Source organism: Pagrus pagrus (assembly GCF_965226575.1).
Source record: "Pagrus pagrus genome assembly, chromosome: 16".
Lineage (NCBI taxonomy): Eukaryota > Metazoa > Chordata > Actinopteri > Spariformes > Sparidae > Pagrus > Pagrus pagrus.
This window is the reverse complement of record NC_140200.1, coordinates 24893559-24917686: the sequence shown is the minus strand read 5'-3', so window position 1 is coordinate 24917686 and position 24128 is coordinate 24893559. Positions and strand designations below refer to the sequence as shown.

The 24128-nt window shown below is 40.1% G+C and overlaps 1 protein-coding gene across 2 annotated transcripts; it reads right to left on the bottom strand.

Moving 5' to 3' along the window:
- Nucleotides 1-4447: 4447 nt before the first annotated feature.
- Nucleotides 4448-22607, bottom strand: gopc (golgi-associated PDZ and coiled-coil motif containing). Of its 2 annotated transcripts, XM_084378114.1 has the most exons (9): nucleotides 21870-22606; nucleotides 19244-19408; nucleotides 15226-15249; nucleotides 12597-12772; nucleotides 11592-11757; nucleotides 11413-11508; nucleotides 10371-10535; nucleotides 10122-10284; nucleotides 4448-7760 (listed from the first exon to the last, which is right to left on the bottom strand). In XM_084378114.1, the coding sequence occupies exons 1-9, from the start codon at nucleotides 22128-22130 to the stop codon at nucleotides 7642-7644; spliced, it is 1335 nt and encodes a 444-aa protein (XP_084234240.1). In that variant the 5' UTR covers nucleotides 22131-22606; the 3' UTR covers nucleotides 4448-7641. The 2 variants fall into 2 exon arrangements, with proteins under 2 accessions (XP_084234240.1, XP_084234241.1); XM_084378115.1 differs by lacking the exon at nucleotides 15226-15249 and having other exon boundaries at nucleotides 21870-22607.
- Nucleotides 22608-24128: the final 1521 nt, after the last annotated feature.

The window sequence follows — 24128 nt, the reverse complement described above, 5'->3', positions numbered from 1 at the left end:
CTTCTTATATTTAAATTATGTAACTGTTGTTGTGATCCACTCGTGTGTGAGTGTGTGTGTCTAAGTCATGGACTTGGACCATGTAATGAAGTGAAGTCACTAGTAACTGCAATATCCCAGCCTCCCTTACAAATCGTGTGTTTTTAAGAGTTGCTGCATCATGAGGAGAAACTTAAACTCTGTGAAACAGCTCCATTGAATTCTAAATCACTGATGCCTTCTAGTAAATTTGGCATCAAATACAGTTCATTAAGATGTTTCTTTGTTGTGTCTGTTTTTCCTCCCAGCTGCTGTTTGAACGCCCTTTCAACTGATTTCACCATTTACACCAAATGTATTAAAGAATATAACATGTTGATGGTAAACATGTCACATTTTACAAATACAAGACACAGTGACTGATACAGGTTACTGCGAGAAAGATGAAAATGGAGAAAGTCAGCAGACTCCCTTAAAAAACACTGAGTTTTGAGACTTGTTGCATTAGGAGAAACTGTATAAACTCTGTGAAACGCTGTCTACAACACATTTTTAACTATTTGGGCCTACTTGTCCTTTTGGCACCAGCTCCACTATCATCCTCCACCTCTGTCCTACCATTTGTTAGAGTTAGGGTTAGTTTTAGAGGACCCCACAAAGCTCAGATTAGAACTTGAGGCCTGGTCAGACGTCATTGTTCCATTTTAACCACAGCTTAAATTTTGTCAGTGGAAAACATTGTGGCTCATCAACATTGCCACGAAAGGACTAGAAAATACCAAAATCCACTGGAGTGGGACTAAAAACACAAGCTTTTGTCCGTGCACTGTCAGAAGTCCTGATCCAGTCATGTCTCCCAGACTGTCCCAATCGAAAGCCAAGTCTTTCCACAGTATGGTTTAGCAGTGGTTCCTAGGAGAGAGAAAGAAATATTATATAATGTAATTCACTGTCGCTTCCCTCACTGGAGCTAACAGAGCTAACTATCTTATTTAATGTGCCGTTATCTTACTACAACATACTCGATCACCCCAAAAATGCATTGCATCTCTTCAGACTGTCTGAGGGCAGGCTGCGAGGCCGACAGTCCAAGCATTATTTATTCACAGTTTTCAAAACCAACTACACTTCTGAGAATATTTTATATTTATAATGTGTTTTTACATTATTAAAGTTAAGTGCATATTTATAAACTAAACTTAATAAGATAACGTAAATAGCCTTAACCGGGTCTCTTTCCCTTTTTTCTCTAGTTTGCCTTAAAATAATACTAGGAAATACTGTATTGGGTGGCAGACATAATGTTGACTTACATTTGTGATAAACAATTTTTATATATTTCATTACAGTGGTTGGTACATAGATGTATGGAGCAGGTAATATCTGCTGGCAATAACATATTTAATTGTCCATTTAGTGGACAGTATGCAGTATAAACTGATTGAGTATGTAGTAGGCGTTAGTATGGGATTTCGAACAGCCAAAGATTTGTTGTGTTAGCTGCTACGCTGAAACGCGAGTTGGCTAATAGCTAGCCAGTGGGCGGAAGTGCTGGACAGGAAGTCTCGCACGACAAACTAGAAACCATAGATTTATAGAAGAACTAGATACCAGATGCAAAGATGGCACCTATTCAAACCAATGAGAATTACTCGCCTAGCTCATACGCCAAAAAAGTGTCAGCGTTTACTTCCTGGTTATGCGGCCCATTGAGTATGTGCAGTAGAGATGCAACAATATTCAATATTTTATCGAACCGTTCAATACGCCCTGTTCGGTTCAATACACAAAGGCAAACAATACAATACAATACAGTACAATACAATACTATTTTTCATTAAATGTAACCTTATTTAAGATTCATCTTGTTAACTTGTATGCAAATCCGTCTATGGCACCATGCTAGTCTTCCTGGAGTACAAATACTTAATTCAAATTCCAACAAAATCAAGCAAACCTACAGTATGTACTGAAGTATTGTCATGTATATTTCAGTGAAAATGCAATCATGTTTAATAATAATAATTTAATTTAATTTTTAAAAACTGATGCTTTTGGATGGTGATCGACCTGTCCTACATCCCAAAGTGTCAGTTTTTGACGATTCGGGAATGAGACTCAAATAGGACCTTTTAAGTTGCACATTGCAGTGAGAGGAGCAAAGCACTTACCTCCGATGCATTTGATTGGTCACTTGTCAAACACATTTAAAAAAAAAAAAAAAACACTGTTGCATTTGCTTCATAAATCTAAACAGTATGTATTTACTTATGTATGTTTAGGTGATGACATCTCATTCATATACAACGGCCATTTTACATTTAATTTGCTATTTTTTCACCTTTTCCACTTTTTTTTTTACTTAAGCATGTATTACTTAGGACAGAAATCCACTCACTGTCATCGGAAAGTGATGTGCTGGCTTTGTATTATCTGCAGAAGATGATCCCTGCCAATGTGTCTACCAACCAGCCAGCCAGAGGAGAGGGAAGAGAGCAGGGGTCAGGGATAAGCTGACCTGACTTGGATCTAAAGCTACTTCTCTACCAAGCCTTCTTGGATGGTTGAAATAAGACTCAGGCCCAATTAGCAATGAGAAATCAGCCCAACATCCTGGATCAAGCAATTGCACTGGATGGGCGGACCGTGTTCAGAGCTGACAGAATACATGTCTCCGATAAGAGGAAGGAGGAGAAAGGTATTGAGCTTGTTGTGCTTTAGCCAGCCTGGACGCTCACCAGTTTGCATTTACAATAAACAGATCCACAGAAGATGCCATATCCACTTCCCTCCATTCTGTCACACACACCTTGAAGATACACTGGCATCACAAAGCTGTTTGTTCACTTCAGCTCAGCATTTAAGTATTCCCCTATGAAACTGATGAGAAAACATTCTCATCACTGCTGCTGTCTGGTTAAAGATGTTCATATCTGCTGCAATAGCACCAGACTACAGAGAAGCTTCTTTCCTCAGGCCTTTCCTGTTTTCCCTTTTATTGCATTTATAAATGGAATCATGGTCAATATGATTTGACTTTTTTGACAAAAAATTCACGAATCATGTAATGACCACTGAATTACTACTTAATCTTGAATTAATCTAATTTCTTTATTTTTTGCATTTACGTAATTCTGTTTTTTACGACGGAGTGTTAGGGCCACGTTGAGGGAAAAAAAAAATCACAAACTTCGAGAATAAAGTCGTAATTTATGAGAATAAAGACGTAATTTATGAGAATAAAGTAGTAATTTATGAGAATAAAGACGTAATTTATGAGAATAAAGTAATAATTTACGAGAATAAAGTCATAATTTATTAGAATAAAGTCGTAATATTACGAGAATAAAGTCGTAATTTATGAGAATAAAGTCATAATATATGAGAAAAACGTCGAAGTACTTAAAACGGAAGTAGGTCGATTGAATGGTTGTGACAAACAGGTGATCAGATTGTTTACAGAAGTATGTTGATCTTGACAGGTTGCTTATTGTTTACAGAAAAATGTATTGATGTGTTTGCATCAATAAAAGTTTTTATTGTTTACAGAAAATGTATTGATCTGTTGTGATCAAAGCAAGGTTATTATTGTTTACAGAACATATGTGTGGATCATTTGTGATCAAGTTGTCATGGATTACAAAAGTAAGCCAAAGACATTGGGTTTCTTGAGGTCACTTGCAGATCTTTGTATGAAGAGATTTTATTCTGACTGTTTACTTACTTGTGAAGTTATTAAAAGATATGTCTCTGGAAAAGATGCATTTTCTTGCATAGTCTTTTTAAAGTCCTAATACTTATGATGATATGATGCTGATGTGCCAAAAGATTAAGTATCTCCTTGTTTGTGAAACCTATCCTAAAGTACAACTCCACAAAATCCTCCACGGCCCTCATTTTACCAACTGTCTTCCTCTAAAACAACAGGTTAGAATATTATGACTTTATTCTCATAAATTACGACTTTATACTCGTAAATTACGACTTTATTCTCATAAATTATGACTTTATTCTCATAAATTACGACTTTATTCTCGTAATATTATGACTTTATTCTCGTAATATTATGACTTTATTCTCGTAAATTACTTTATTCTCATAAATTACTACTTTATTCTCATAAATTACGACTTTATTCTCGAAGTTTGTGATTTTTTTTTTCCCTCAATGTGGCCCTAATACTCCGTCGTAGTTTTTATATAGTGCTAAGTATTTTTTCTTGCTGGCTCACATATTGGATCACTGTCTGAAGGTATTCAATCCTAAAAGTTTGTTTACGCTCTGTTAAAGCCTTTTTCAGTAAAGCACCTTGGTTTGATAAGCCTCAAATCTAATTTGCATGGGAGTTCTTGTTCCCCGCCATACTTTTTGAAAGTCTAGTTAGAATTTATTTCCTAAAGAGTAGAGTTTTAAGGCACTGAATACACTTTAAAAAAGGGCAAAAAGCACAGAATGTATTGCAAATACACCAAATTATAGCCAACTTTATTTAAAGGCTAAATAAATTGCTTAACTTAAATACATTAGCTATAAAGATGCACATCTTATTGTGTGTAAGGAGAAAAAACAAGTGCAAGGAAACAGAAAAAACAAAAAACAAGTAAAGAAACATTTGAATGCTTTAAGGTCACTGAGTAATGACATACTAAGGGTTCCCCTTACTCAGGTTTTCGGCCTAGAACACTGCTAGAGGAAGGGTTGGGCACAATAATGCATCAAACTGAATATCTTTGCATTAAACAGCACAGTCTGTCAGAGAGAAGTAACTTCAACTCTGTGCCCAGCTTAAAGTAGTTTGTGGCATTTTAATGCATTATACTGTGAGCTGTCCCCAACAAAATGTCCTACAACAGAATGTAATCTGACACAAGAAAATAGTAACAAAATACATTATACAACAATACACAGTTAAGAAAGACCCCAACATTATCAATGATTGTATTCAATTCCATCTAAAACCTGATTCCAATAAAGTTGTGACGTTGTGTAAAACAGAAATATAACAGTGATAGTTTGCTAATCCTGTTTGACACACTCAGTGGAAAATCTACAAAGACAAAGTATTTAATGTTTTACCTCATCAACTTCATTGATTTTTGCAATATATATTCTGAAGCAACACATTTCATTCATTGGGACAGGTCATAAAAACCTGCTGAAACATTCCTCAGGTAAACAGGTTCATTCATAACAGGTGCAAGTATCCTGGAAAGGCTCTTTCATGGATGGGGTTCACTGCTTCATGAAACATGATTGTATAAAGGATATCACTACAAGGGTTTGGCAACACTTTGTGAAACCGTCGGTAAAGAGTTCATTTGCAAATGATTGTGTTCAGTTGTCATTTTTACACAGCATCCCAACTTTGTTTTTAGAATCAGTGTTGTGCATCATACATGTGTTATTGTGCCCACCCCTGGATATTCAGCATACAGTGACATGCCAAAATATGTTAGTGATGGATCATGGTTAAAAAATGGCAGGATAATGGGTCAATGGAACATCTACAATCACCACCTTATAAATAGGATACGATATCAGGTCGGGGTTTTGACGTCAAACACTAGTATGACAAGTACAGTCACTGGTATTATTAGAATGTCCTCGAGGACTTGAGAGTATTTGCAGTGTCAGGCATCAGATTTGTATGAACATGCTTTTTTTTAGTATTTACACTTTAAAAATATCTGGAAGAGGGAAAACTTATTTCCTTCAGCCTAAAATGTACATATGGCATAGTTGTTATTGTTGATCTGTAAAATGCTGGCTCTGAAGGGCTTTATGACTTTACAAAGACACCTCGACCATACCATTACTAACTCGGATTTGGGATACCACTATGGTGTTAGAGGACACCGCCTGTGCACTACAAAGTTAGAGAAAAGATTGCCGTAGTTCTGGAAGGGTTTCGCAAGCGCCTTTGGAAGGAACACCTCTATGCTGCCTTTAAAAGCCAGCTACAAAGAAGGAAACTCCTGGAGTGGGATGCAAAAAACTATTGCACACTGTTTCACAGCCACTGTTGTCAAAGAGCAAGAGCAGTCACCAGAGAGCGAGTTACATCCCCTAAAAGACCTCTATTACATATTTTCATGTCGTATAACAGGAAAAAAGATTATTAGGTGTCAAAATGTGTAATTTTATGGATAACTACAGAGAGATTTAGCATTTCAAACTTTAGTATCAGCAGCTGTGAGTCAAGTACTTTCACACTACTCAGCATGGGCAGCTCCAAAGACATGTTGCCCATTGTTCCTTTCAGCTTTCAATCTTCAGCACGTTCACATCATTTTGAAAATAGACCCCGGACACACAATTCAACCGAAAACAAACGTACCTGCCCTGCTTCGGTTCTGAACGCGTTTCATAAAAGCTTGGAAAGTGAACTGGTGACAACAAGCAAGATTTTCTTTCCATTTAATATTTATTTCACAGGTTTTTTTTCAATTTTGAGAGTATGAATAGCCTTGCTCTTGCTCTACAATGATCCACTACATCTGAGAAACAAGAACTGATTTGTCATTCTCTGTTTGGAAGACAATCATTCAAGAGGAATTCTGGCATTTTTAGAACTGGAAATATGTTTAGATATTTTGGCGTGTAAATAATTCATACTTTACTACTACTACTACTGCGTTTGGAATTGGTCCAGTAAATCGCCTCAGCTAGCAGCTGCAACAAGACTGCAATGGCTGCAATGTCATGCTTTAGGGCAACTCAGTTTAACAAAGTTATGTCCAGTCAAAGAGCTTGCTTGTTCATTTTTGCCACTCACTGACTGAGGATCCTTTTTTTAACCAGAAATACAAGATTTGTTTAAGGAGAGAACTCTTCAAAAGATAGGTCCATCTCTGGAGCACACATTTTTAGACACTTCAGAGTGACAACTTCAGCTTGTGAGTGGCAAAAACAAGAACCTTTAGTCGACTTAACTTTTATGGTCATAGTTTCCCTAAAGGTTTACTTTGCAGTCATTGCAGCTGTGTTGCGGATGCCAGCTGAAGCAATCTACTTTGGTAAGTATGAATCATTTACACACCAAAATATGTGAACATCATGCCTGGGTCACAAAATGCCAGACTTACCCTTTCTTCATTCATTTCCTTTTTGATATATTGTCCTGGCCGCTCCCTGCGTCCCTGTAGGACAATATCGTATTGTCATGGTGTGACAGAGCAGATGAATAACTATATGAACAAAAATAATACAATCTACAAGTGTCTCTCAAAAAGCAGGCCCATAAAGACGTTCTCAACAATAAGTAACTTCCTCCCTGATTTCACTGTGCCTGTTGGCAGCTTGGTAACTTGCACTTCCTTTTGCCGTCTTTTCACATACAGCTACCCAGTCAACTCCCATCAGTATCTCAATGCAGAATCCCCCAGAAGTCACACATTGTTCGGTATCACTCTCTCCTCTACATATCTTACACCTTTAGCTCCTCCAAAAAAGCACTTTTAGCCCTAATACTTATCCAGGCTAAACCCCCAAATCCCACCACCCCAGAACACCAAGAGGAAAAAAGGGAAAACAGACGGTTTCCATTTATTTTCCCTTGTTCCCGGGGTTATCATAAAATTCTTTGATTCTGTTGTTCAAGAGGGATTTTCCCACCAATCCTGTCCTTTTCTCTCCAAATGCCAACGGTTTGGCTTGACCGCTCTAGGAAGAGCAGTCAGTCTCAGGAGGCTTTGAAAGGGTTTCATCTGAAGGTGTCTCATTGGTGATCCCAGTTTCTCCTCCATTCTCTGGGCCATTGCTGAGTGACATCTTCTCCAGACCTGCGGGGAAGACACAGATTCAGATGTACAATAATAAATATGCTGTTCTGCATCAGCAAGGAAACATCCCTCATATTTGCTGTCTAGACTTGTTCTCATCAACATCTCGAGGTGCTTGGTGGCATGGCTCCATGCTTCTATATAAATGAATGTTGGACTTCTGACATTATTTCAAAGATGTCTATGTATTGTGTCGCAGTTAGCAGGCTAACCATCTAGCCCCTTGCAACTCTGAACCTCAAGAAGTGATAGTCCGATAGTAGACAACCCCAATACTCGCCGCACAGTTGCTGCACAGTTAACTGAGCTTACTAGCTGACAGCAGCTACAGTTGGCAGCAGTTAGCTGTTACTCTGGTGAAATGCTGCCCCCTAATTCTTTTAAGTTTAAATTAAAAAAATGCCAATTCTTACATATCGCACCTTTAACTGCGCCAATTGTTATTATTGCTAAATGCCACTTAATATCACCTGAACGTCACTGAACTGAGCTTCTGAATGGTGCTTTCAAACCTAACCGGATTTGTTGGTGGAGCTTGGTGGGAAAAGGAGGGTCTCTGTTTTCTCTGGTGCGGTTCATTCATAGTGTGAAAGCAAATGGAATAATCGCAGTACTTTGTGACAGCAGATCTGTGCTTTTAGCTTAATTTAAAAAGCTAAAGAGTAAATCCATCCACTGACTGTGAACTGTTCAGGAATCTAATAATATACAGTGTGAGAATGTTGTAGATGTTAATCATTTGTAAACCACAGTAAAATGCATGCAGAGTGAGACCGGGGTGCAGTCTGCTCAGCCTGCTGTTCATTAAGTCTATTAAATATCCACAACATAGCATTCCTACAGTAATCCCCTCATTATATTGCTGTACAATATGCGTGTATTCTTGTGCAGATTACAATGTTTGTCATTATCCATAAAAAGTGACCGATTCGCTGTCTAACGATACTAATAATGCTCATGTTTTATTTCCTGGTAAGCTCTTTGTGCCACCACAGAGCATAAAAGTACACGTAAGAAGTGTTCAAGTGCTGCATGACCTTCTCACGTAGCTCCACAGCGCTGTTGATGCAAGATGACGATCGCCAAAACTGTCCAATTACTTTTGTTATGTGTCAGTCTGTATGATTTCATGTTAACCACCAAATCCATACTATTAAAAAGTCACCTCACATGTTTGGCTGAAGTAAATCATTGAGTTAGAGTTACTCATTCACACCATCCGGATGAACAGTGGAGGAGCAATAAAGCCACCTGGCTCCTGAAGTGTAAATATCAGGTGGAGAAGCTGGAGGTAGTGGACCAAACCTGACTTTGCAGCACAGGAACAGACTGCAGCAGGTGTGAATCTAATTTTGACTTCATCGAGAGTCGTCCTATCAGCACAATTAGCATATGACAGTCTGAAGTCTGAATAAAGCCTGAAGCATCAAATTGCAGGTTCTAGCACTCTTAACTCAAAATTAAAGCAGCAGTGCACAGGTTTCAGGTCGCACAAAGGTAAGCAAAGTCAATTTAGCAAGCTTTTTAAATGGAGGATCAAGAACAATCAAAAGGCAGATAGCTGACGAAAGCAATTTGGGCCCTTTCAATAACTTTTAATGGCAAAGCTGTTAAGACTGGAGTGACAACATTTGAAGTTGATTCTGAAAGATATCAATGTGAAAAGTAATAGCATGATGATCCTAGCTGAGCTGAGTGTTTCTGATGTTTGAATGACGTTTCTACGCTGAAGAACGTGGAAGGAGTTAGCGGCTAAAAAAAGCCTATGGAAGAACAATAGAGAATTCTGGCGTCGAGGAACATACGATGTGAATGTCTCCAGCATTCACAAACACAATCAGTGTGACAATAATGCAGTGCAGTTCCACAGAGGGGATGAGCCAGGCCTGAACCTGGATCCAGTCTGCAGAGTAGCTCAGCACTCCCAGTGAAGTCACACGTCACTGTATTTTGCACATTTATATGGAGAGTATCAAAGATACGCATTGTGGCTTCACTAGCAGACATGTTGTTAACATCCACCATTACCATTGCATCAGTGAAACAAGGAAGAAAAGCAGCAAGAGAAAGAGAAACAGCTGGGCTACACATTTAATGAGATGGTGGAGACTGCCTGTGCAGTTTCTGTCTTAATGAAAAACTCGAGGATTTTTCAAACACAAATACTGCGTACTGCTTGTGGCCATCCTGACCACATCATACTAACTTTGCACTAACCACCTCTCTTGGAAGGATATTGCAAACACAAACTCTTGTGAAACTTTGTAAATTGGAAACAACACAAAACTTCTTCAACCTCTTAAACTTTCAAAACCTCTTAAACTTTTACTGTCCGGGTGAAAACACGTTTTGAACACTTACGTTGCAGCGATGCTGAGCTGTTGCTGGGGGGCGCTGTGCTGCTGTCCACTTCATCCAGGTAGAGTCGGTAATGATGGCCACTGTCGTCTTCATACTCCACATTCTCGTCATCGCTGTCCACCTCTGGAGCCACATACACCACCTCAAACTCTATCTGTCCTCTCTGACGAAGACACCCACAATGAGCACTTTCAAAGAAACTGACAAACAGTGTGGCTTGTTGTGCTCGTGTGTGCAAGCTTGCGTTACCTGCTGGGACAAAATGGTGACAGCCTCCTTGTGTTTGGCATCTCGCAAATTGATGCTGTTGACAGCGAGAATGGCATCTCCCACATGCAGACCTCCACATCTGTCTGCAGGCTGACTTGGGTGGATCTCCGAAATAAGAATGGGGACACCGTGCTCCTTCCCACCCTGATGAGAACACACACACAGGTTAACTACACTCATTTGGCCAAATACTTCTCTTATTATGTTGTGTTGATGGAATGTTTTACTCATATGAGAGATGTACTGACAAGCCAATACGACAGCCTCACAGCCTTATGTTCATGTTTACCTGCGATGAACTAGGTTTTGGAGAAAACTACTTCAAACTCAGAATTATAATATTCACAATATTAATGAGGTAATGATACAAACTCAGAAATATGTATTTGTTCCATTAGTGAATAAACCAGCTGTTCTCAGAGGAAAATAAGGTCCCAGAACACTGTTTGAAGCTAGAAAGGTGGCAGGGTCCGCCACATATAAACAAAGTAAAACAGTATGAAATTGTGTTGTCCTTTAAGGTCAGTTGCATGTCCAGGTACTCTTTGGCAGGATACTGAACCCCAAATTGCTCTTGATGGCTGTTCCATCGGAGCGTCAGTGTGTGTGTGGGATGCTTTGAATATGATGAGCTCCTGATGAGCACGTCAGCACTTTGCATGACTGTGGCGAGTGTTATAAAGCACTATCCCCATTTACCAACAAGTCTTTGCTAAATGATTAGCAAACAGCCATGTCCGTTCACAGGAGTAGCAGCTGCCCCTGCTCTCCATATGGCTGCCGTAATGTCAACATTACAAACAATGAAGGCAGGCGGCTACGAAAGATTGCAGTCTGAAGACATCTTTAATGCTTTGCCCTGTGGATATCATATACTTTATAGCATTTGATAGCCTTTCCCTGCATAGTAAGAGTCATTTATTTTAATTTCCAGATTTTCAAGCACATTTCATGAAATTAGAGAAGTCAAGGTTAAACAGGTACTGTTTAAGAGGGAAGGAATAAAACAGCTGTGACTTACTGTAATGGAGATTCCTAGCCCCTCATGATCATCTTTGACTAACACCACTTTCCTGATAGGGCCTACTCCCTGGGTTTTCTTCAACATGTCTGGTTCCTGTAATTAAATCAACACATTCAGCTTTGGAAGCACAACAAAAGGTATCAACAGTCTCAACTGCTTTGTAGTTTTACACTCACATGCCCCACAGGAGAGGGAAGAGGCTTTTTAGAGTCATTACGACCTCTACATGCTCGGATGACGGTCTTATGGCGGTGAAGGTGAATCTCTGCCTCAAGTTGGTTCCACAGTTTGTCGTGTGCTGGCCCTTTCATGTCACGGCCCAGTAACTGGATCTGCTGCACCCTGAAGGACAAACCGAGAGACGCTGTTATTTCAAAATTCAGGCAGTCCTTTTAGGCTGGACTCAGACCAAATCTGGCAGTGCAGCGAAACACTGCAGGGTGGCGCCGCGACGTGGCGCTCCATGGCCCATGCGTGTGTTTGTCAAATGGAGAAGCTGTTTGTTGCCATGCTACTGGCATGCTGGTCCTACTAGTGATTGTTTGTCCTCATCGATGCATTAAACTAGTGTACAAAGCCAAACGGAGTGAATACACATGACACACTACATTACAAACCACTGTGGTGTCAGTCATGCATTCTGAGGTGCTGTGATCAGCAGTTTATGGGATTGGCCACCGCAACGTGACGTCAGGCTCAACTTTTTCCACTGCAGCTTTATTTTTCCGGAACCCCCTGCTGCCAGCACCATGACCACACTAAACCTTGATGACACATACACAGACTCACAAAGTGAAAACATAACCATCCAACACTGTCATGGCTGGTGATAAATTAAATGATTTAGAATTACTTTAACCCTAAAACCTTTATTTGCTGATCGGGAAAAATTATCTGTGACTCAAAACCATGATACGATCTGAACCAGAATTTTGTCATCCATTGAACCTCTAAAAAACCAAACAAAAACCCATTCCTTTTTAATATACGCAACCAGTGTGTGTACTGGTACGTTGTAAAGGGGGTAAATGACGCTCCAGCTGAACTATGCTGTTGAACAAATTGTCATGAAATGGAAACTGCAATGATTGAGATTGGGTTGCATGTTTGATTTTTATCTGGAAGTGGTAGTCATGCACTCAGCGTTAACCTAGAAGGTGTTGTGAGCTGCAGCTCCTTACCTGCCAGCCAATTCCTTGTCCAAGTATTTGGCAGCCAGTCTGGCTCCATACACTTCAGCCTGCAGTACTGCCATGTGCCTACGAAGGGCCTCGTTTTCCTTCTTAAATAGTCTCACTTCTGCCTCCAGCCTCGCCTCTGCTAATTTCTCCTTCTTGCTGGACTCCAGCTCCTGTTCCTAGAACAAGAACATCACATTTAGACACACAACACAACAAGCATAATGAGCAATGTGAGTGAACACTCAATACCAATATCAATGTATAGGTAGATTTATATTCTTCAGAAATGTCAATTCATACATTATTAATTGTAGCAGAATAGGCTTTCATCACATGAGAAGATGAAGCACCTTAATCACATTAAGGTCAAATGCTTTCAAAGTCAATCCGGATGTATTACTGTAATAATTTCATTATCATGTACAGTATTTGGCTTTATCGCCGCCCTCTCACCCGCCGGCTTGAGTTTTTGCTCAACAGCGTGGCCGTGGCAGACGGCAAATATCTTATGTTTCATCAGTAAACAGGAAGTTACTGTAAATCCACTTTGCATGGAATCTGCACCAACCTACACATGTTTGGTAAGAGTCCTGGCCTGGCACATCTACATGCCAATATGCTGTTACTGTCATAGCACTTACAACTGGCAGCAGGAAGTGACATTTCTTAAGGACTGATGTACATGTCCTGGTCAAATGCCCTTAAACATAGTGAGGACACAAAGAAACTGAACACAACTTGATTACAGAATGCAACCCTTTCATAGTGAACTTCAGACTGAAGTCAGGCTCCTTAGCCCATGCCCACTCAAACCTCAAAAGAGATCACACAGACACAGGAGACTAAAAACCTTTTAGAAATTCATAAATATTCAGCTGCTACTTTTAAAAATGAAAAAAGCACCTGATTTGACCTCATCCTGCTGTATCGGGTGTTTTGTCAAGGATTTTGGTGAAAGCAGAATAAAATGTGAAGGAGACGGAGGAGGCAAAGTGAGAATATGATTGGAGCCTGCCAATGTATCATTCCCAACAATGACCTTTGAGGAGAAATACAAAAATGAGACAGCCACTGATAATCTGTTACTCAAAGTGTTTGGTCTAATTTCGTACTATTTATTATTAAAGACTGGAGAAGAAGGAGAAGAGAATGAGAAGAATGGCTGTTTAGACTGGACAGTGCTGTGTTGTGCAGTGTAGTTTTCTCTGTCACAGTGTGCTTTGTTTTCTGATGCACTGACAGATGAAGTGTTCCTTTATCTTCTGAGAAAATGATCCTACTATAGCTTAATGAACAATTCACTGACCTTCTTGGATTAGCTGGAAAATACATGGTGACAAAGCTGTTTTTCTGAACTCATGAATAGTTGACTTTTAAGGGGTTACTTGGTTCTCACAGGACAACTATGCTAAGAAAATATGATGATTTATAGAATACGATGCGTTGCTTTAGATTCAACTGGCCAACAGTATATAAAGGAGTAAACTGAGGTCAAACTTGTGCGTACACATTAATGCAGCAGTTAAATTGAGCCAAAAACATCAGATGTAATAGGAAAACACAGACAGGACTTTAAGTGGTTAGAAATACCAGCACCTGCAGCACCATCCAGTACAACAGTTACCATAGTTAAAATACATGAAACCATGATTGTCCCTCTTTACATCTCATAGATGATAACATGAGATATTTTTATCAGATATTGACCGCTTAAGTGAAAATGTCCCTGGTTTTCATTTCAGCGCTCTGCTCACCTTACTGTACGGGAAGTGGACGAGAGGAACGAGATTTTGGAAAATTTGCATTCAAGAGTGAAGCAGCTCATGTCATTAATTCATACATATGTACATTTGATGCCTCTTCATTCTGAAGTTTTCACTCTGACCTGAACACAATTTGACACACTCAATCAAACCCATCTAGAGAAGGTCTGTGTCAATTTGGTAATATTTGAAGCTACCCCTGTGGAGATAGAGACATTTATTCATTTTTACATATTGTAAAACCATACAGTGACACCTTTGAATTGATCATAGGTTGCAGTGCGACACAGTTTTATCACTATACAATGGATGTCCTGAAATTTCAGTTTGTTAGTACATTTGTGTGATTTTTAATGATTTTTGAAGTTTAAAATATTAATTTTCATGAAATGTACATCTTTTGTTATAAGCAATGCCCACTTTAGATGATCATAAGCATATTTAAGGAATCTATTGAGGTGCGCCCCTACATCGTGCACACTAAAATTCATACAAATCCATGCTGCCAATTAGGAGATATCGCATTTTGGTGCTCCCAAGCGGCCTGTTGCTGCCATTTTTGCACAGGCCCTCAGTGCAGTGTATGACTGTGTACAGAGCACACTTTAGCACTGTAAGTACCAGTAACATCACACAAGTAACCACTTGAGTACCTGCAAATACGATACTTGAGACCAGTGACAAGTGAATTCTCGGCTGTGTGATTAAATGGAGGACAGCTATAATTCATGTCCCACGCCTTTCTATTCCTGCCTCAAAGCATCATGAATCACTAGTTGTGTCAAGTGTTGATATACAATCTATCTTCAATCCAAAGTGATTCTAAAAATTGGATTGTTCTACAGAACATCAATATACAAACTTACCATCTCTTCCAATGCTGGTGCAGGCTTTAGGGGGAAAAGAGCAGAAGAAGAAGAGAAAGAAATAAATTAGAGAAATTTAAATTTCAGGCAACAGAGATCATGAGTAAGTCAACCACTCAGTAGGTGATGAAAGCAGTGGAACAGTAGGATAGCAGGAGCAGGAAGCACCAAAACATCAGCAACGTACACTTGCCCCATAACAGCAGCTGCAACTGCAAACTGAAATGTAGTTTTAGGATTCAATCAATCTTTATTTGTATAGCGCCAATTCACAACAAAAGTTATCTCATGACACTTTCTAATTGCAGCAGCCATGTGCCCAGACTGGTTAGGTTGAGAGAGAGAGAGAGGGAGAGGAACAGAGAGGGGGATTTCAAGTCTGTTTTCCTCTGACTTCTGTGCGGTACTTTCATTTTTTTCTGAGACAGCTCTCTTTGCCTCCGTCTTTTCTTCAAGTGTTTTTCTTGCCTTGGCATGTTTGGTAATATAAAGGCTAATTCATGCTCCCCTTACAGATGAAAATAGATACGTCTGTTTCAAACGATATAATCGTCACTGCCCCCATACGTCCATGCGTCCTTCACAATGGTATGGATGTTAAGTAATACAAACAGTAACGCAAAGGGAGGGGAGAAATGGGTTACTGACCAAACACTCTATAAAAGGGATTACTACTGGAATATAAAGTTATTTAATACTTACTTAAAAAACAAAACTCAAGTTGAGAGTCTCATAATTTATTAAGAACCAACACAAATGTCTTCAGCTACTCCCACCATCTGAGAAAGTGAAGACCCAGTGGATTCAATTCATTTGTTTAGGTAGCGTCCCCACAAAAACTGGAAAACTCTTAAAGGCTATATGTGCGCTAACTATTTGACTTCAGACTGCTTTCTCAATGACAACCAGCAACATAAAAAAGCAGGATTAACTAGTCAAGTTTGTTTGTTATTTGTCATGTTTTTCTTGGCAATGCAAGTCATTGGTGAAGTGAGATGTTTGCACAGAGACCTGTTTACCCTGCTGCCATTTGGCAAAAGATACAGAGGTATCCGCTGTGATACCACCAGGCTACAGAGCAGCTTCATTCCCCAGGCTGTCAGATTTCTAACCTCATCCTCAACACTCCATTGTCTAAAACAGATGCAGCAGGACACAAGGACTCGTTTTTAAAACTTACCTTGTTCCTTGTAATGTTAAGCTCAGCTGGCTTTGTTGTTAATGTTACTAAAGCTCATTCTGCTCCGTGACCCAACTTGTATGTGTGCTGCGGTATGTATATCTACTTGACATGCCCCGTGGTACATTAGTGTACTTGCTTTCATAAAGTAAATTCTTTGGACTTCCTGCAAATAAATGCTGTCGAGATGCCTAATCATACCCCCAGAAAATGCCATTGAAATACTAAAGTAGTGTACAAGTACCATGGTACTAAAGTACAGTACTACTTTTTTACAATACATAAAATGTACTTTAGTTAGTGATGGTTACACCACTGCTCTCTACTAAACCACTCGTTCTTTATCAAGGTAACTATGAGATTCAGCTTTGGTCCAATTCTGAACCAGTATTTCAATTAATTAAATTCCAATCAGAAAACATTTTTTGATTTTGAATACATGTCATCTTAGGCAATATTTCAACACTAAGGGCATTCCCCACCAACTCACCCAGAATCCAGAACTTTTCTCAGTTTATGTCCTGGATTTTCTTAAAAGCATTCATGTTGAAACTTTTATCAAATTCATCAGACCTTGCAAAATCCTACAACTTCTCTCTACAACTTTGTTTAGTTAGGTTTGGCCCTGAGCTAAATTTCAGCATTGTGTGTATTCTAAGCCTCACCAATCACTTATTTTTCATTGGATTGGGTTGAAATTTGTCCTGAACATCCAAGAACAAAACTTGGCAGCATTTCTTCATTTAATAGTTGTTGCTGAATGGTTACAGTGATCACATTAATAATAGGAAGTATTATTTTTTTTTTTTACCAGAACAAAGAATCTGTCATTTTCAAAAACTGTGCCACATATCTTGCTAAATATAGCTTGAGAGCTGGAAAACCCCACTTTCTGGGTTATTTTGACTGTAGATTTCCCCAAGAAGGGTGATTTAAATTTCCTTGAAACTGTTGTATGTGAAAGTGTTAATATTCATTGGATATAATATTTTTCTTACTTTTCACCTGGCTGGAATGTCACATTCACATGTTTGTTTCATCGATAGATATTTGTACAGTGTTGACTTTGAGGTTTTCTATCTGTGAGATACCTATTGAGCCTGTTTTCATTGGATTACAGCTCGTAATGACTTGGTTTGTTGCAGACTACATGATATCATCCTGTTCTGTGTCTGGACAAAATCTTCATCTTAGTTCCTTAGCTCAATACATATACTAATTCACTATTTCAAACTCTCTGACCTAATTTCTGACATCAACAACTCAGCCTAACTTCAAAAAGAATTCAACTCCAAATTCCAGCTGGCGCTTGGCACCATCTCATTAACATGGGAAGGAGGTGCGTTAAAATGAAGTGATGACAGTTGTCAGAGGGTCAAATATGGGCATGTTGTTTAAACACTTTCCAGCATTGCATCTCACCACCAGCTCTTAGGTAACAATATCGCACTAAGTAAACACTCAACACTTGTCTCTGCTCAACTGCGGAGAGATGCTCTGATGCTAACTTTTAATCTGCTACATAACTGACTGTACTATAGCTGGCTGACTAGCTAACATGCAAACATTAGCAAGCAGATGTCACATAAGGATTAGTGACTTGACAGTTAGGACAGGGTTAACTTTACATTGAAAAGGGAAAATGATGTGGTTATTGTTCAACTTTCAAGTGTGTGTGTCACACACACAAACCAGCTAGCAACTTGCTGTGAAGACACCGCTTCAACTTAAATAACAAAAATGACTTGCGCTATGTGCATATGGGTTACATAGATAACATTCACCTAGATTCACTGTCATGTGCATTTTAAAATGAAATACAAGGAAGAGCTGCCTTATCTTCACTTCTTTTGAGTTTGTCTTCAAGAATAAAAGTTTGGCCAACAGAGGCTTCAGACTGTGTGTCTTTACAGAAGCTGGCAGGCGAGACCACCCTTTCAGCAATTACAGAGCAGCAAGGGGTGCGTAACATTGTGCGAACTTCAGACTCATGGTGTGAGCAGTACCGCAGTGCAAGATAGGGTGGGAGATAAGGTTTTTAAAAAGCTGCTTTGCCCTCCATCCAAATCCTGCCACTCGTTTTTTATTATTTAACACAAAAATCCAAAAAACTGCCATCAAAATTTAAGACGGTTTACAGTCTCATAAGTGAGCCTCAAGGAAACACTTTGGGCTCTTGGATGCCCAGGCTGTACTGGACTCTGGACTCAGCACCTTGCAGTCTTGTCCTTTGTCTTAGTCTTCAGTCCTGACGATTGTACTCATATAATGCATGACGTTGGTGTGCAGTTGGGGCTGGGTTCGGTGGGTGTGGACACTGAAACACTCTGACCTGTGCATTACTAGCATCTACACATCACACTAAGTAGTATATGACGCATGGTTCACAGAACACAGGACGTTGTCAAAAACATCATCGAGAGAAGTATCACCAAACGATTATTATTATTATTATCCTTCCTGTGTGAGATGGCTGACAGATAAGGCAAGCTCATACCTACCCATGAGATGAATATAAGTGTATGATGTTTGATAATTAGAATTGACCAAAAAAAACCAAACCCAACAACTCACTTGGTCAAATATGTTGCTTATATTTCCTTTAACTTATTTACCTCTGTTCGTCCAGTAGCCAAGTGGTTAAGACGCACACCATACAGCTGCACACTTCTTAGTTTGAGTGTTGACATTTCTGTTATGTCTTTCTGCACTCTCTCTGTATCTATGTCTCTGTCAAATTATTACAAAAACGCTAATCTTTAAAAATTTCCCCTGTTGCAAAAAGTTTTAATTCATTGAGTCTGAATGTTGTGAACAGCTTCCCCTCCTTCTACCTACCAGTCTGTCTTTGATGGAGTCCGAGTCCTCAGCCTGGCCTTGCTTGGCATGAAGCTGCAGCTGAAGAGCATGAAGCTGCAGGAGCTGGTCATGGACCTCCCTTTCTACCGCTGCCCGCTCAGCTTTAGCCTCAGTCAGCTCAGAACGCAGGTCCACCAGCTGAGCCTGGAGTGGAGGGGTGGATGAATGGAGACAAAAAAAGCATGACGGGGGGGTTGGGGGAAGACACCAGAAGGAGACACGTCAGGTCAGGTTGAACACTGTGCTGGGCTGTCACGTCACTTTCAGTAGACTATACGGACACCTATGTCTTTGGGTCTGCCAGTGGGTGTACCAGTTCAGAAGTAATGTCTCCATTACATGATTAGTTCATCAAAGACAAGTGAACTCTGTCTTATTTTATAATTCTTTAGATTATTATTTTGTTTGCTATGGCAACGGCAGCACTTGAAGATGGTTGTAAAAATAATGACTGTATTTCTGTTGTTTCAAATATTTTTATTATAAAATATCAAGCCACAAATGTGTTATTACAATGCTTCTTTTTATAAAAGTAAGAAAGGACATGAAAAAAAAAGAATAAATAAATAAAAGGAAAGAAGAGGCCGGCAAAAAAGACCCACATCCCCTGACTACAACAACCTACCCAGGACTGCAATCAAGATTCAACTTGTCCTGCAAGATAAAATACCAAAAGATTGCCATGTTTTGCCAAAGTCTTTTAGTTTGTCCTTAACGAAGAACCTGATCCTCTCAAGGTGGAATGTGTCCATCAGCTCCATTTTCAGAATAAGAGGATAAGCTTTTTTGCAGTGACATGTCCAAACGCCAAGAAGAACAGTTGTGCCTTTCAGTTAAATGTGTGAAATAAGGTGTGTGGTTACCACAGGCTGAAGATTTTTCCACGTTTTGTTCTACAACATAAAAAACATCATTAAATGTCCCACAATTTAATTATAAAGCTCTTCCGTGTGTTTAAAACGGCGGTTGCTAACAAGTGTCTAAATGAGACTACAGAGGTTTTCGGGGACATTAAACATCATCACAGCGAACACGGAGACTCATCTACTCACTAGTCCGTCTTTAAAGGCCGACTTTAGTAACAAACTATTCTAACTCTGACTTTACAACTTGTACATTGATCAGTTTATAGAAAACCTAATTGTGTCGTAAGACGCTTAGTGGAGGTGACGTTTAAGTCATGTGACCGTGATGTACTCTGTTTGTAGCCTAACATTAGCTTTTTACTACTAGAGATTTAATTTACGCTCCAAAAATCCCAATTATCATTTACATACACCACCTTCTTCATACATGGCCTACCATAGCTTTGGTTGTGTAGGTCTAATTTCAAATGAAGTGCATAAAAATCACACTGGACCATTTTGCCTTTTAGCTGAGCATCATGAGGACAGTTGGCAGTGAATGAGACAAAAAAAGTTCATTGGAGCCACCTGAGGCTGCAGGTACTCACACAGTTTGATTAAACCTTTCCTTTATGCTGGCCAATGCCATCAGGGAGGGCCGTTGCCATGAGGGGCTGTCAATGATCCACAACAGTGTTTGGATGGGTGATGTGTGTCAAGTGGCATCCACATAAATGCCAGGAACCAAGGTTTCCCATCTGAACATTGCTTTGTAACAAGATGACCAATGATATTTACATCACCTGTCAGTGGTTTAGATATTGTGGCTGATCGGTGCATTTTAAGAGTTAGAGCCAGAGGCTCAAGCCGGGTCAGGGGAGGCTGAGGTTAAAGTAATTGAGGGTTGGGGCAAAAGTCCAAAGGGTGCTTTGTTCTATTATCTCATCTAGCATCTTTTCATGCTTTAAAAGTCACCAGAATGAGGCGGAACTCGTTTGAAATCCTGTGGTTTGAGGTCTTTAAAGGTTGGCAAGCATAGTGATTAAAGGTATGTGGCAGCGGAACAGCAATGTCAACGTTTTGATATGTCTGTCGAGCCGGAAACGATACAGCACAATATAAAGTGCCAGGCTACTATGGTTGGGCAAAAGGTCATTAAGTGGTAGACCATCAGTATACAATACGCTGATGGACAGCAGTGTCTGCCTAACACAACACACACTGCTTTGTAAGTTAACATTACACACATATCATCAGCAGGACTATGAGTAAGAATCAGTAATGGTGAAAGCTTCCCAACAGGAAACATCACAAACGGACATGGTTCATCACGGCCCAGGACAGGAACATCATCAGTGACATCAGTGAAGTGAGATGTGATACTAAAGACAGCACCCACAGCCACAGTCTGTTCACCCTGCTGCCATCTGACAACAGATACACAAGTACCCGCTGCCGTACCACCAGACTACAGAGCATCAACACTTTCCAACATATAGGACGCAAAGACTGATTCATTTTTAAACCCTTGTGATTTAAAACAGGACGATAAATGTATCTTGTGCCTTGAGAAAAGACTGGCTCTGTGTCATGGAGAGGAGCAGTGAGCCAGTGGGTCGGCACCGACAAACCAAAAACCAGGACTTGTGACGCCGGAACCAAAGTGTAGTAGTTACCGTGAGTAGATGTGGACAGGATATAGTGACTACACGTCACTTTAAAGTGGAACAGCGACCGTGAGTCACACAACAGCTACTCACCTCCAGTTTATGGTTGAGTTGGAAAACCGTCTGGGTTTTGTGACAAAGCTGAGCGAAGCAGGAGCTCAGGCTGGTCATCTTCTGCCGACCCTCGTACGTAATGTCGACCTGATCCGGGTCTATTTCTCCGAGAAGCAGATCCACGTCCACGAAGGCCTTGTCGAATTCTTTCTCCAGCACTTCAAGCCACCGGAACATTGACATACCAGGGCCGAGACCGGAGCCCTGGCCTGCCGGGGAGCATCCACCCGAAGCGGACATGTCTGAAGACAGCGGAGCCCTGACGGTAACGTTAGCTTAACTAGCACTTAGATGGTGAGTGACGCTGGTGAGTGCCCTCTCTGCGAAGGGACGGGCGAAACACCGCTGAGACGCAACGACTACACTCCGTACAGGCTCGGCGGCTGTAAGTCCGGCAAATTTCCTTTTTTGCGATTCCTGTGAAAAGCACAACCTCACCAGGAAGTTCCAGCAGATACACGGATTGTATCTGAGCCACTGCTACTGTCTGACTGGCCACAGGGAAGAGCAGCTGAGAGCAGAGCCATCGATGCAGAGCTTCCTCATCTTCTTCCTCTTTTGGTTTTTATGGCAGGTTGCAAGCATGACTTTTAAAGTGCGTACCGCCACCTACTGTACCACTGTATGGAGCATGGAGGTATATGGTATGAGTTGAGTGTACATCAGAGCAGGGCATGGACCCTTGAAGCAGGGGCCTCAAACTGCGACTCTGCTGCTGGCCCCGCTGCTGCACCGAGTAGAGCCTCTGGTAGGTAGGTGCACTAACTGTTCAAAACTGATTGTATAAAAATGCTGTTTGCATTTTTGTATTATTATGTTAATAATGGAAATAAAAGCTATATTTTAATATTGCGCTTTCTTGTAGTCCTTGAACACCGTAGTGGCCCTCCTATCAGATGACAATACCAGCGGGGACCCCAAACTAGTTTGAGTAAATAAAATACAAATAACTTGACTAAAACAACAAAACAAATAAATAAATACATTTTTTTTAAAAATCCCTAAATTCTTTTATTATCTCTTATCTCCTTCAAATATTCTACAATGGTTTTCTGTGTGTCCTTTACCCCATTTCCTGGGCTGCATCCAATATCCGGACTTGACCGGTCTTGCAGACTCGCTGACACGTTCCCAGGAAGTCCACGAGTGCTGAGGGCCATCCAAACCTGCAATTCAACCAGTGCACAAGGGCCCTCAAGAGGACTTTCTGTTGACTTCCAGAGGGTCCGGTTGGGGTGTGGATTTCACCAGACTTCACATATTTGATTTACAGTAGCCACATAACATTGCAATACGTACTTGACCTTGTAAAACTTGATGAATGTATGTTACTTGAATTGTGTTGGCTGGAAATAATATTCATCCACATCATCATAAAGAAATATTTAGAAGTACAGACTGTAGAGGGAATCAAAATGCATTTTACTCATGTAGTCTTGAGGCCTGTATATCAGTGGCTCATGTTTGCCTTGCGGTCTCACAGCCTCGCAGACTAGACATGTTGACAGTAAACACATAACAGTATACGTGACTGATGTCTGTGAGCGCTCAGTCCTCAAGTCCAGAGGGTGGAGATCTGGATGAAGCCAGAGAGCACTCCTCGCTCCCTGAAGCACAAATAAGAGCGTTGGGACAGCATGCAAGATGGTGGACAGGACCTCCGGTTCAAGCGAGGCTCGAGGAGCGAGGAAGTTCCCACTATATGTGTGTAATTCTTGGTCAGTGTCAGCCATTAGCTCATTTCTTAGTAACATCTTTATGTGTACCTACAGATACTTAGATACTGGCCTTTGGTGTTGTTTGTTTGCTTGCTTGTTGATTGTTATATTTGACTTAGTATAATTAAAGTATAATTATTATTTTAACTGTTGTCATTATTAGTTATTTATAACTTATGTGGTTTTTACTGTTATCATTGTTAATTGTCTGCTTTTGTAATAGAAGTGCTGTCTTTTCATGCTGTTAAAGCTCATTAAATTCAACTGAGAGATAGAAGGGGGAGCGAGAGGCAATTTCCTTTTGGGATGATAAAGTCTTAGTCAAACAGGAAGTGTTAGATACAGAGAAAGAGAGGAGAGAAAGGAGGAAACTTCTGTATTTGAAGTCATATTTTGGAAGGGAAATGTACCGACATGAACGTCATCAGTTTCCTCTCATCCATTTACTGCCAGTTTTAATCCAACTAATATTTTCTAATCACATTCCTTCCCTTTGGTTTCATCTTTGAACCATTTTTCT

Coding starts and splice junctions, on each gene's coding strand:
- gopc (XM_084378114.1), bottom strand. CDS start 22,130: ATGTCCGCTTCGGGTGGATGCTCCCCGGCAGGCCAGGGCTCCGGTCTC. Junction 10,285..10,370: donor TCACCATTTTGTCCCAGCAG/GTAACGCAAGCT, acceptor TGTCTTCGTCAG/AGAGGACAGATAGAGTTTGA. Junction 7,761..10,121: donor CAGCTCAGCATCGCTGCAAC/GTAAGTGTTCAA, acceptor TCTTCCCCGCAG/GTCTGGAGAAGATGTCACTC.